This window comes from Labrus bergylta, chromosome 4, assembly GCF_963930695.1.
Source record: "Labrus bergylta chromosome 4, fLabBer1.1, whole genome shotgun sequence".
NCBI classification, from domain to species: Eukaryota; Metazoa; Chordata; class Actinopteri; order Labriformes; family Labridae; genus Labrus; species Labrus bergylta.
The window spans coordinates 23,745,187-23,757,243 of NC_089198.1; the positions used below are offsets into that span (position 1 = coordinate 23,745,187).

At 36.9% G+C, this 12,057-nt stretch overlaps 1 protein-coding gene across 12 annotated transcripts in view; it reads right to left on the bottom strand.

Moving 5' to 3' along the window:
• Window positions 1–3,440: 3,440 nt before the first annotated feature.
• The window catches only part of st18 (ST18 C2H2C-type zinc finger transcription factor), a 39,933-nt gene continuing 31,316 nt past the window's right edge, over window positions 3,441–12,057 (bottom strand). For 7 of the 12 annotated variants that reach the window (XM_065954158.1, XM_065954163.1, XM_029280362.2 and 4 more), the window contains 11 exons: window positions 11,292–11,531; window positions 9,900–10,009; window positions 9,241–9,303; window positions 8,857–8,925; window positions 8,518–8,652; window positions 8,019–8,099; window positions 6,471–6,692; window positions 6,220–6,308; window positions 5,998–6,101; window positions 5,751–5,897; window positions 3,441–5,615 (listed from right to left, as the gene is read on the bottom strand). In XM_065954158.1, the coding sequence (XP_065810230.1) occupies window positions 5,475–5,615; window positions 5,751–5,897; window positions 5,998–6,101; window positions 6,220–6,308; window positions 6,471–6,692; window positions 8,019–8,099; window positions 8,518–8,652; window positions 8,857–8,925; window positions 9,241–9,303; window positions 9,900–10,009; window positions 11,292–11,531 (1,401 nt within the window). In that variant the 3' untranslated portion in view covers window positions 3,441–5,474. The remainder of the gene's footprint in view (window positions 5,616–5,750; window positions 5,898–5,997; window positions 6,102–6,219; window positions 6,309–6,470; window positions 6,693–8,018; window positions 8,100–8,517; window positions 8,653–8,856; window positions 8,926–9,240; window positions 9,304–9,899; window positions 10,010–11,291; window positions 11,532–12,057) is intronic. The other 5 variants (XM_065954162.1, XM_065954161.1, XM_065954159.1 and 2 more) reach the window with 5 other exon arrangements.

The window sequence follows — 12,057 nt, forward strand, 5'->3', positions numbered from 1 at the left end:
TCCTCTGAATCAGACATGCTAGGTTTCAAAGGCCTCGCTTCCCCTCATCTCTTGATCATGCTATACACGTTTAAGGAACTCTAGTGTGCAAAATCTGCATTAAAAATGGTACAACTTACAGCTAAATTTAATTCATAATGTGTTTTTCTAATTGTATGTAGATATGTTAGTTATGCTAGCTACTTATAGGCTGCTGATGACTTCAAGAAAGGAGATATTCAATGTTAATTTTCTGGATTCTCCTCAGTACTCTTTACGCTCTGGACTGCTTTTTTTCCAGGATGAGATCATTTTTCTCCTTCAGTTCCTCTAAGGTGAATCGTTTGTCTCCTTCAGTGTTCCTGTTTTCATTGCATAACAGTGAGGTACTGCACCCTGGGTGCATGACAACAAAACAGACTACGATGTAGACTTTAGGCAATCATTTAGTGATTGAATACTGTCGGCAGCAACTCATTCAGAGACATTACTCAAGTCACTCACGGCCATAATAGCTTCTCAGCATCTCCATTCCAGGGATGGCCTTATTTTACCCTCATAATTAGCTATTATACATCAAATCAGGGCTGTTAACAGGACATAACAAATAATGGGGAAAGAGTTTAAACCCCTTGCAGAAAGACTGGATCTACCACCAAAAAAAGCCTTTACATTTGAAGTTTGTGTCATATTTTTTACACTTCTGATCCACTCTTTCAGGGTAACAATGTAAAACACAACGCTCCTTGTTTTGTTAATATATTTTTTTAAAGATGATAACTACAAAATATCACTTTGAAAACATGTGTGCTACTTGTGTTATCCAGAGTTTAAACCCCTCCTCAGGTCACTATAGCACTGCATCAAGACACGACCTCAGTGTCCTCAATAGAGGCTATAAAGCCCTTATAAAAATGTACAGTATATTTCTTTAAAAAAAAAACATTGCAGCACACAACAGCAGGGTTTTTGGATGCGCCCACACTTGCTTGGTCCATTAAAGTAAACACCTTGTAGCCTGTTGTTTCATTAGATAAATGTAAACAGACTTTGTTTACTACAGCAGGGTGAGCTGAGGTCAGACCCCAGGAGTGTATGTCGCTGTCAAGATACTTTATATATCCTCACCCCTCCAGGAGCGCACTCTCCAGAATATACATTACGGCCAGTCCCTGTGGGGCATAGTGGAAAATATGTCTGTGGTGGTGTTGGGTGTGAGCCAGCAGCCTCATATTTTGCATTCTGTGTTGTTACCACACCACAAATTAAACCGTGGTTTATTATCTGGGTTACTATATATCTTTGTTCTAGTTGCACTGCATGTGCATATGCTGACTTTTGTTTCTCACTGAAGTGAAGGTCAAAAGATACATCAAAAACACAGAGATTTATATTGTAAGACGGTATTTGCATAACTTTCCCCTCCAGAACAGCGGCATTACTGTTGGAGAAAGAGACGGGATTAAGAGTCTGTCAGAAAGGCAGCTCTTCAAAAACGGTGTCTTGTCATTCATTAGTTTTGAAAGGAAAAAGAGAGGCGGGCTTGTAGTGTCTAAAATATGCAATGTCCACCTTTCTAAATTCTACTTTTAGTCACCTGCATAGGTGTAAGGAATTCGCCTTTAAAGAATATCCAAATATTAAACAAATGTCCACAATGAAATGACTTTGGGTGTTGTGCTCGTTTATTGTAAAAGAAGCAGACAAATCGTGATGATGATATGATTTTAATTGTTCGCTTATGGTAAGAACTGTTTGTTCCCACACCCCATGCCACCAACTTCCAGTTCATCTGGGACCTATAAACACTTAACCATACCAGCTGACTAATTAACCCACACTATGGATTATCACCACCTAGTGTCAACATTAAGTAAATCAATTAACAAACCAAACGATTTAAATCAAACACATAATTAAATACAATTGGCTCCTACAGGGTTCAAACAGGTTCAGGTTTGTTGAGTGGCACACATCTGATGTAATTACTTGTTTATTGAGATTTATGTTGTTATTTCTCTTACTTTTGTAGTCACTTTTATAGTTGATTTGACAAGCCTTTCATTTATAGATTCAGGGACAGAGAGAAGTATTTACACCAGAGATGAACAAATGTTCTCTTAGAGTTTGTCTAACTACTGTGTTTATGTTACCATCACGTTTGTTTTCACATTTGGTTAGCTTAGTACTTTCTAAGAAAGGATTAATAGTGTTTTTTTAAGGTAAAGTAAAATAAATGATTAATTGAATCAACAAGTAAATAAGATTTGAATCTATTTTTTCATGCAAGCATTTTGGTCATTGATTGAACATTTATCTTACTATATTTATGAAGGTCAAAGGAATGAACATTTGTTCTAAATTGGAAAGAAGGAATTGCCAATGGTGTGGTTAGCATTTAGATCCTCTACTTGAGTAAAAGTACTTTAAGTAGAAATACTATTCTACAGGTTAAAGCAGGCATGGAGTCGGATGATATTCAAATGGGGTCCCATGAAATTTCTAATTATATATACATGTATATATATTTGAGCATTCGGGCTTAATTAAGCTACAAGATGTTATTCAGTTCAGCAAGACCTACTGTGGGTCGCAGCCCATGCTAAAAACAAAAAAACTTGCAGTATCTAGGTTTATCTCTCATCCATGCTTCATGCGTCCAGCATTCGTTTCCAGTCTTGTAAATACAAGCTCACCGGGCTGTACACATTGTACACTGAGAAAAAGAAAAATCCTCCCATTGTGCACAAATCTCATCCCGGCCCCCAGCCACAATTATATACCTGAAACAGCCTTATTGTGGTCTTAAATGAATGTTTACTTGAAACACAATTTTATCACATGTATATTTATCATTGTTGTAAAAATCTGGATGTCTGAGGTCCCCTGAGTTTTATGAAGTCAAAGTGTGGTCACAAGCCAAAAAAGGTTGGGGACCATTGGGTTAAAGTAATGCACTGAAAATGTTACTCTAATAGAAGTATGCAAATGTTATATAGAAAATGTATGTATTGAGTATCTGATGCATTAAAGTTTCCACTTTACTTGCATCCTTTAACACTATCAAAATATCATTATTACTCCAATTAACTTACTAATCGTGATAGATGACCGAGTGTAAATAGTTATCTTTTATTGTTGTTTTTATGCATATATCTTAAATTAAAAATAAGGGAAATATCCATGATTTGTTCATATTCCATCATTTACCACTTTTCTTCGTCTTATGTTGAACTTCTTTAAAACCTTAAGGTCAAAGATACAGCCCCTTTATTTTGATATCTAACCTGAAAAGCTCAGCGTATGGACTCCATTGACCACTCCCCGCCACCCTCGATGTAATACCATAAACTCACCACACAGGGGTGCTAGTACCAAAGGAAATCTCAAACCTTGCTTGATATTTCAGAGGTGACGGGGTTTACATTTCACCAACAAAAGAAGCTTTGAGAAAGCACACGAGCATTTGAAAAGTTTATTTCTACCATACACAAACTGTACAACACAGCGCATATCTGTTTATTATGAAATAGTAAAAGTAATAGGAAGTTTCAATTTACAAACTACTTCAACTGAAAAAAAGCATTACATTTTCATGTAAAAGAAAGAAAATACAATACAATTTCATATCATACTATCGTTCCACAAAAAAAGCATTTCACATTACAAAACATCAAATACTAAGGGAAAAATAAAAATTATTCACAAAACTTCCTGAGCAAACAATGTGTGGTAGAGAGAATTAAATAGAAGAAATCATCAATAAATAAAGGATTGTTAGGTTTAAAGAATGTGATTCAAATTTTTCAAGATTAAATTTCTTTAAAACATTTTGAGTATTTGGATAAAATAGGGTCCTTTTTTTTGTAATTTGGCTCTTTTGCTGTTACATTGTTTTGTTTTTCTTTGAAATTTCCTAGGCTACATGTGTTCGACTTCTTTCTTTTTTTAGTAGAAATAAAACGTGTATGGCTCAAATAAATTCAATTTATTTTCTGTTGAAATGAACATAATGTATGGTGACATGACTTCAGCATTTCTTTCCCCTCGTTCTGTTAAAGTCAAGGGCAGTGTGGTGAACAAAACATTTCAAATAACCCAAATACAAAAGTGCAATTGATGCAAACGAACAACTGATTAGCCAACAACTATCATTTGTCTATGTTGTCATTATGTTTTTTGTCTATTTTTTTTTCTTTTGCATTTATTGACTGAAACTGAAATGTGAGTTACTACTCCAATCTGCTTCAAGCGTTACACCGGTATTCAAAGTGTACGAATGGTTGAGATGTTAAGGCTTGTAAGCAGTTTAACAGAAAAAAAACTAAAGTAGATGTTTGTTTTAAAAAGTTTACTCCTTTCTTTTTCCCCTCTGAATGCTAGCAAAGGTTGAAATAAACACCAGATTATTTTTTTTTATCTCAGTCGTGATTTTTCAAAACCTGGCTCTGAGATTACAGCTACTGAGACAACAGTATTTCAAACAGTCATCAGAAACGTTTCCTCCTATGAAAATAATTGTACTGTATAATAAATTAGACACCATCCACATAATACTGTCCTACCACAAAACAGATTACTCGTATATTTTTATGGATTCATATACATTTAGGCACATACTATATGCACACTCCAGAGTGTGTGCACAGAAGGCAGTTTAATATCTATATTTAAAAAAAGACATCTTGACAAAGTGGACTTTTTTTGATTTTTGTTGCACTCTTCTTGTGGCACGTTATCTGACATTCAGGTCACTAAATGATGTTGCATTTTTGCTCACTGTCACCTTGTTGCATTCAGCTGCTATTGTTTGAGAAGGAATAGGTACAGTACATTTGCATTGCATTTTCTTAATCCCAGTGGTCACTTTGTCTTACATTCAGTTTCCAATAAACAAAGCAAAAGCAATGCTTACAAATATTGAAGCTTCATCATTTTGGTAGTTTTTTTTCTAACTCTGAAGGGAGATCCAACTTAGGGTCTAATAATCATAATAATAATAATAATAATAATAATAATAATAATATACGTTCTCAACACTAGATGGCGTAAGTATGCCATGAAATTGGAATGTGCTTCTATGTAATTTACAATGTGCAGAAACAGATTTCTTAAATATTAATCATTTACAATTCTAGAAATAAATAAAAATCAAGGAAATAAATACACTGATGAACAAATATAATAATAAATAGCAATAATATAATAATGACATGAACACATACAGATTAAAATCAAGCAAACCATACAAAATAATTAAGTGCAAGAGGGGGTAAAAATCTCACCAGGATAAACATATCAAGTGAATGCAGAAACAGAGAAAGCATTACAAATCCGGCTGGTCATTTTCTCTGCAGTGTATTTACAGGGGAAATGCCAAACACATTTCCAAAAGCCTCGTCTTACACATGCAGCCAAGCCAGCACTCTTCAGTAAAATAGAGCTATCTAGTGCCATTATCCCAAGTCAAAGAAACCTCTTGGTAGCTCTACAGCTTAAACATGGATGCCCTTAATAGCCTGTTTGATATTATCCAAGAGGGCCTTGCACTCTGGAGAGTATTCATGCTCCGAGTTGTTGTACATATCAGTTAATGTGTTCACATAGGCTTCAAAATTATGCTCACTGATGGGTCCCTGCAACAAAAACATGTGCGACTATTAGTGAAAACAGCAGAGCAGAAAAGACAATTTATAGAAAAATGAGATATCTTGCAGGACAGGTTAGATATAATGAGTGGTAGTGTAGTCTGTGGTCAAGGCTTACTGTACCATTTGAGGCAGCTGAATGTCAGTTAGACTGTTAATGAGAGCTTGGCTAAGGCGAGCGAGCTCCTTCAGGAGGCTGTCGTTGTGCTGTTCGATCATCTTGTTCTCCTCTTCAATTGTCTTCAGGTTACATTCCATAGACGAGATCTGCTTTCGGGTACAAAAAAACAAGACAACAGTGTAAAATTGAGATCTAAAACTTTTCTTCTTCTATGTCCTTAAAATGAAACTTGTCAGAGTAGATATTTACCTGGGTTTGAAGATGCATCATATCGGCTTCTATTTTCATGTTGGATTCATTCAGTTCATTAATTTCATGATCCAAATACTGAATATCCTCTTTGTTTTCAACACCTGAGTTAAAGCACAACATTCAATTTTTCACATTCAAACCGAAAACACAGATGCCAATACCAGTATGTATTTGGATCTAAACTACTTGAGTATTTCAAAGAATGTCAGAGTAACTTACCACTGCTTGTTTTCAGTTTGATAGTCATCATCTCCTCCTCTGAGTGCTTTTTCTTGATACTCTGTGCATTCAGTGGGCAGCCCGACAAGCTAGTTGAGCAGGTCATAAAGGACAATATTTTAGGTCGGAGGATATCACAAAAGTTAAGCATCAATAGAGACTGTTAATGAGAGTGAAGCTGCCATAGAAAGAAAGCAACATGTCGACCGGCTGTATTGTTTCAAGATAAAATGGAGGACAGGCGACCTCACCTTCTGTGAGTGGCAAACACATTATTGGCATGTCCAAGGCCATTGCAGCCAGGCAAGGGACAATGGGGCAGTTCCTGTTTATTGGCCTTCCAGGCAAAGGGCAGCCCATTGACGGACGACTCCTTCTGTCTTTTGGCAGCGAGTGGACAACTGCCTGCGCTGCGATGGGATGTGTATTTTCCCGATATATGGCCCTGCCCGTCACATCCGATTACTGGACACCTACCAGAGAAAGACATTCAGAGCGACGCTGTAAACCTGCAAACGCTGCTGATTCACACGGGGGGGAAAATATGACTAACTTGCATTTAATAATATTTCTAAGCTGCAGACAAAAAACAAGAACATTTAACTGCTCAGAGAAAAATAACCACATCATTAAAAAAAAACAAATCTCTCTTTCAATAACTAGACCGGAAGATTTGTTAACCATTAAGTTGATTAATCCAGCCAAATGCTGATTAAAAATAAAGTCGCCAAAACTAGAAATAATCGCATTAACTATAAGTTACTAATCCACTAAAACTTGGGGTGGAACACGCGCTCTGTTCAGTGCGTGCATTTGGAGGTTGCTGATATTTGTGCTTGAAAACATAACTCTGAATATCATTAAGAGTTTGTCAGTTGGAATCCAGGCCTGTTTTCTGCAGGTCAGTAATGGAGTGACATGAATTACAGATAATTGTCATGGATCCCCTCATGCGAAAGAACGTAATTTAGGGGGTGGCTAACCCTTTCCCTTATTGATAAAGGTGAGAGGTCACCTGAGATGATACAAATAGCACACATGCTGCAGAGTGCTGCTGCAAAAAGCCTGTTTCAGCATTTTGTTACTCGACAGCAGCGCAGCACTTAGAGGACAAAACAACAGCAGTCCCATTACTTCCAACCAGCACAGGTAGGTAGCTTGATGCAAGGCACCAGGACAATGGAGCCATGCCATATGGCCCACTATTTACAATAATCTAGGGACATTTGCTTCCATCCCCCTTTCTCTCCCTTTCTCTCTTAGTGTGTATGAGATCTATTCCAGTCTAATTCCTAAGCTCGTGGCCTTGCATTAGTAATTAAAAAGAAAAAAATCTGTGTCCAGATGTATAAGTAAACAAGAGCTCATATATCTGACTTTGGATTTAACTGCAAATCAATTACATTATTTCCTTTTTTCAATAACACTTTCCCAGACAGTGATTAAGCTGCAAATGAGAGCGATGCCATCAGAGCGGGCAATTCAACATTTTCTTAATATAGTATAATTACAAAAAAGCACTCAGGGAGGAGTAATAAGCAAGATAGTCCATTCAGAAAATAGGAAAAATACAAAAACCCCGGGAAAAAAAAATCCCACAAAAACACGCAGCTAATCCTTAGAAAATAATTCACTAATGTTACGGCAAGAGAAGAATTATTTTCTTTGTTTAACTTAATGGCCTCCAGGTATAAAGCCACAGGCACAAACACATAACGCATTTTCACAATGTTTTTCTTGTTTTATTTTCCAAACAAAAAAACATGACAGCATGGGATGAGGGGGAAAAAATCTCTTACTTAAGCTCTTGCTCATCTTTGTCATCCTTGTTTGGTGTGAGCTTCAAACCTCCCTTTCTGGCACGTGGACATCCTGACAAGCTAAAGACGATTGGAGACAGTACGGGTTAATGTGAGGAAAAATAAAGCAGCTGAATTGTTACTGGCAGCTTTATAAGGTATGCCGAGTTTGAGGTTGAACATGTTTAAACAAATCTGAATCTATAAATAAATAAATAAAAATGTTGAAGCATTAAGTTAATTTATTCTTTCCAATAGCTCAAAGCAACCTGACAAAGTCTCAAATCTGAGTGTACTTTGATTGTTTAACAAGAAAATCCTGTGCAGAGAAATTCATCTGAAGGATGTATGGTAAAGACAGCCAAGTAAATCAATAAGCACAAGAAATCAAAAAGTGCAGCATGTTTGCAGCATAAAGTGAGACTTTCACCATCTGTTTGAATGTCATGCATCTGATAAATGTATTTCATGCTCAGTTGCGACGATTTCTCTGTGCTACCTTCTGTGCGAAGCATAGTTCCCAGTCACATGTCCAGATCCATCACAACCAGGTGTTGGGCACCTGCAGGTTGAGAGACACAGAGACCAGGTGCTTTTTACAGCAAAAGACTGCGAGCAGAGCGCTGGATTCATGCTAATATGCAGAAAGAGAGTAGAAAAAGCAAAAACAACTTCATGTGGAGTTCATGGAAATTGTCGCATAATATTTAGTAGAAAAAGGGAAGAAAAAAGTTTTTAAAAAAAAGGAAAGCATTGACCCAAAGCTGAGGTAAAAACAAGCTGCCTAGTTCAACGTGATAAATCCTTTAGCAACAATAACAGTTTTCAAAACACATACTTTAGTTCCTGAGAGTTGGCTGCCATCAGTGATTTGAGTGTTTTGTCAGCCAGGGGACATCCAGACACACTAGAGAGGATAAAGAGCTAACAGTCATTTTAATGCACTCTTTGATCACAGTTGAATTGAATAATCTTAATACAATGTCCCAATGCATATTTATACTACATTATATGAAAACACAATTCCACTTCCTTGTCAGGAGAAAGCTTTTTCTTGTCAGCGTGTTTTTTAAAAAGTGACGTTTGATATTAAACTCTACGAGCTATGTGACAAGTTTGCAACTGTAATAATCAACAACATTTCAGCACTCAGCACTGTTTCCCCCCTCTTGTCTTTATATCGGCTAGCTTGTACTAATGAGATAGTAATTAATTATGGTACCTCCGATGTGATGCATAATTCCCCGTCACATGGCCGCTGCCGTCACAGCCTGGGGTCGGACAGCTGCAGGAGAACACAAAGCATTTAATGCACAGATTACTCCACTTCCCACAGACTTTGCCAGGCTTGAACTGATTTTTTTAATTATTTTTTTTTACACTAACAACCTTTTCATTGGTATTATAGAGAGTTAGTACAGCAGGAAGTTTAGTAGAAAATGATTTTGCTCAACATCGGGTTTAATGTTTCTGAAAGTGACTGAAGAGATCTGAGGGGGGTTGCTGTGCTGCGGAAACTACAGGATCCTACTTTTTCTTGTCGTGTGATTCTCAAGAGGAGAGCCAGCAGAGCATGCACTCTAACTACAAGAGTGAAGAGTTGTAAGCTTTTACAGGACATACAGGGAGGAAACTCACTTCAAATAGATACATTTCTTCTCCACAAGAACCTGCAGAAACCAGTTATAACGATGTGTGAGTTTCAGTGTGTTTTCACTCACTTTATCAAACTATCCTATTGAAACAAAGGTATGTTTTTTTTTGTTTTTTTTGGCTTAAACTCCTTTGGTAAATGCTGACCATCTGCCAACTAGAAGGGAGGCTCACATTATACACAGCTGACTGGAGAAAGATGCCTCTAGATGTTTCCATTCTTCATACCTCAAAAGCTCTTTCTTTGAATCTCGTAACAGCAGCTTGGCTTTGGGACTCAGCATGCTGCCGTCTCCTTGATAGTGCTGGTCCTCCAAAGAGATGTGATCGTAATCCTCCTGCAGAGAAAGAAACAAGCAAAAACATGGCTTTAACTGTCTATCAGGAGCCTGACCACAATCTGCAATGACCTAAAAGTGAATAATTAATGAAAAGCCCTGAATAATACTCTTAAAACACAAACCCTGAGGGTTAGAGTGCAAAGCAGAGAGATTATACTTAAGGATACTTATACTGTAGTAAACCATACATCCATTTAAAGTCACACGTAATCCACATAGTATTTATCATGTATAGCCATGAAGTATGGATTTCCTTTTTTTTTTTTTTTTTCAACTGCCAAGATTGTGCAGTCACCAGATGTTGTCTATGTTTCCAAAGCAGGTCAGATGTAGTGTGATACCTCAGGATATGAACAACAAATGAAAACCCACTGAGAGGAAAACATTACATAAACAATATTAAGAATTATTTAGACCTGATCAACACCTGTACTCAGTGTAAAACATATTTTAAAAAGTAAAAATATTCTCATAAATATTCTCCATGTATCTTTTTTTGAATGGCAGAACCTTGAATTTCCCACATTTTCTGGGCATTTGGTGATTTCAGAAGTGTATTTATATATTTTAAAGTCACTCAACTATTTAGCAAGATTCTAGTATTTATATGATAAAGAGACAAAAAACCTGGCTATTTTCACGTGTCTTTATTCTATGTTTTTTTAACTAAAACTACCTATAGTCAAGAAAAAAATGGATTGTTTTTAGTATTTTAGACTCAATTTGACAACTTTTAGGCCACAAACTTGTCCATAACAAGAAGAGTGAGTATTTTTTTAATTCCTAAAAAACAATGAAAGGACTTTAAAACAGTGTTTCATGTCAAATTAACTCAGATAACTTGATTATTCCTATAAATTCCTGTTAAGGCCTACACTGGGAGTTCTTATATTGTTATTTTAGTCAATTTAGTTTTTTAATATTAGAAGAAACTCACAGAAGATGTAACTGTAAGGCTCCGTTTGATTTAAAAATAAGAGAAATCAAGGGGGGTGTTTGGGGACTAAGGTCCTGAGTATTTCTGATTTACTGTTTCCAGCATTTTTCACCAGAAACAGGGCTCCATTGTCCATCTTTATTTTTTTGGTCTATTAGTGCAACTCTGGTTTATTTTTGCTTTGTAAAAGGAACTTCCTTTGTTTGGTCACATGTAGGTACCCTCCTTTTGAGCCTCAAATGTTCATTATTTGTCATTCACATTTCCCAGCACTTGGTGCATATTTGACATTTGTAGGAAAAACATCTAATGTGGCAGTTGTTCAGTTTTTTTTCCCCTTACCTCTGGCTCCTGTAAAAGGTGTGCTTTGCTGAAGTTGACAGGGACGGGGCTCTCCCAGCTGTCTCTCTCACACAGTGGCTGGTAGAAGGCGGGGCTGATGAGCATGCTCCCCCCTTTGGCCACAGAGGGCTCGGACAGGGACAGCGGGTCTTCCAGAGGTGTTTTTGCTTTGACATTTTCTTTGCACTTCTTCATACTCAAGTCCAGGGTTCCATTTTCATCCACCTCTATGAGCATGTCCTGAGGACAAAGTAGCTGAATTCTTAATGTCAAATCCACGATTACACATCAAAACAACACACTGCTGTAAAAGTGTACAAAAAGGATGCCTGGTACATCATTGCAGTGTGTGCTACCATATGAAAACAAATAAATTGGGGGATAAAAATAGAACCTATCTTCTAATTACACTTAAAGCAATGTAAATAAAACAGTATGATGTCTCATTTATATGACAGCAGCGATATGGTAAACTTGAACCAGACAACATTTCTCTGTAAACATGAAAAAAAATTGTCTTGAAACGCAGCACAAACAAACAATGCATTTAAATAATACATACAGCGGTTATCTGACACCAGACAAAGTACCAAACTAAGCCAGCGTTAATTCTGCTGAACACAAAAAAATAATCACTGGTGTGTAGTTTTTCAGTGACAGCTGTGTCATCTGTTTTCTAGGACACACAACCAAGATGGCAGCTGGGAGGGAGGGGGGTTGGGAGGGGGTGGGGGGGGCAGGCTGGTTTTAGGTCATCGTTATTATA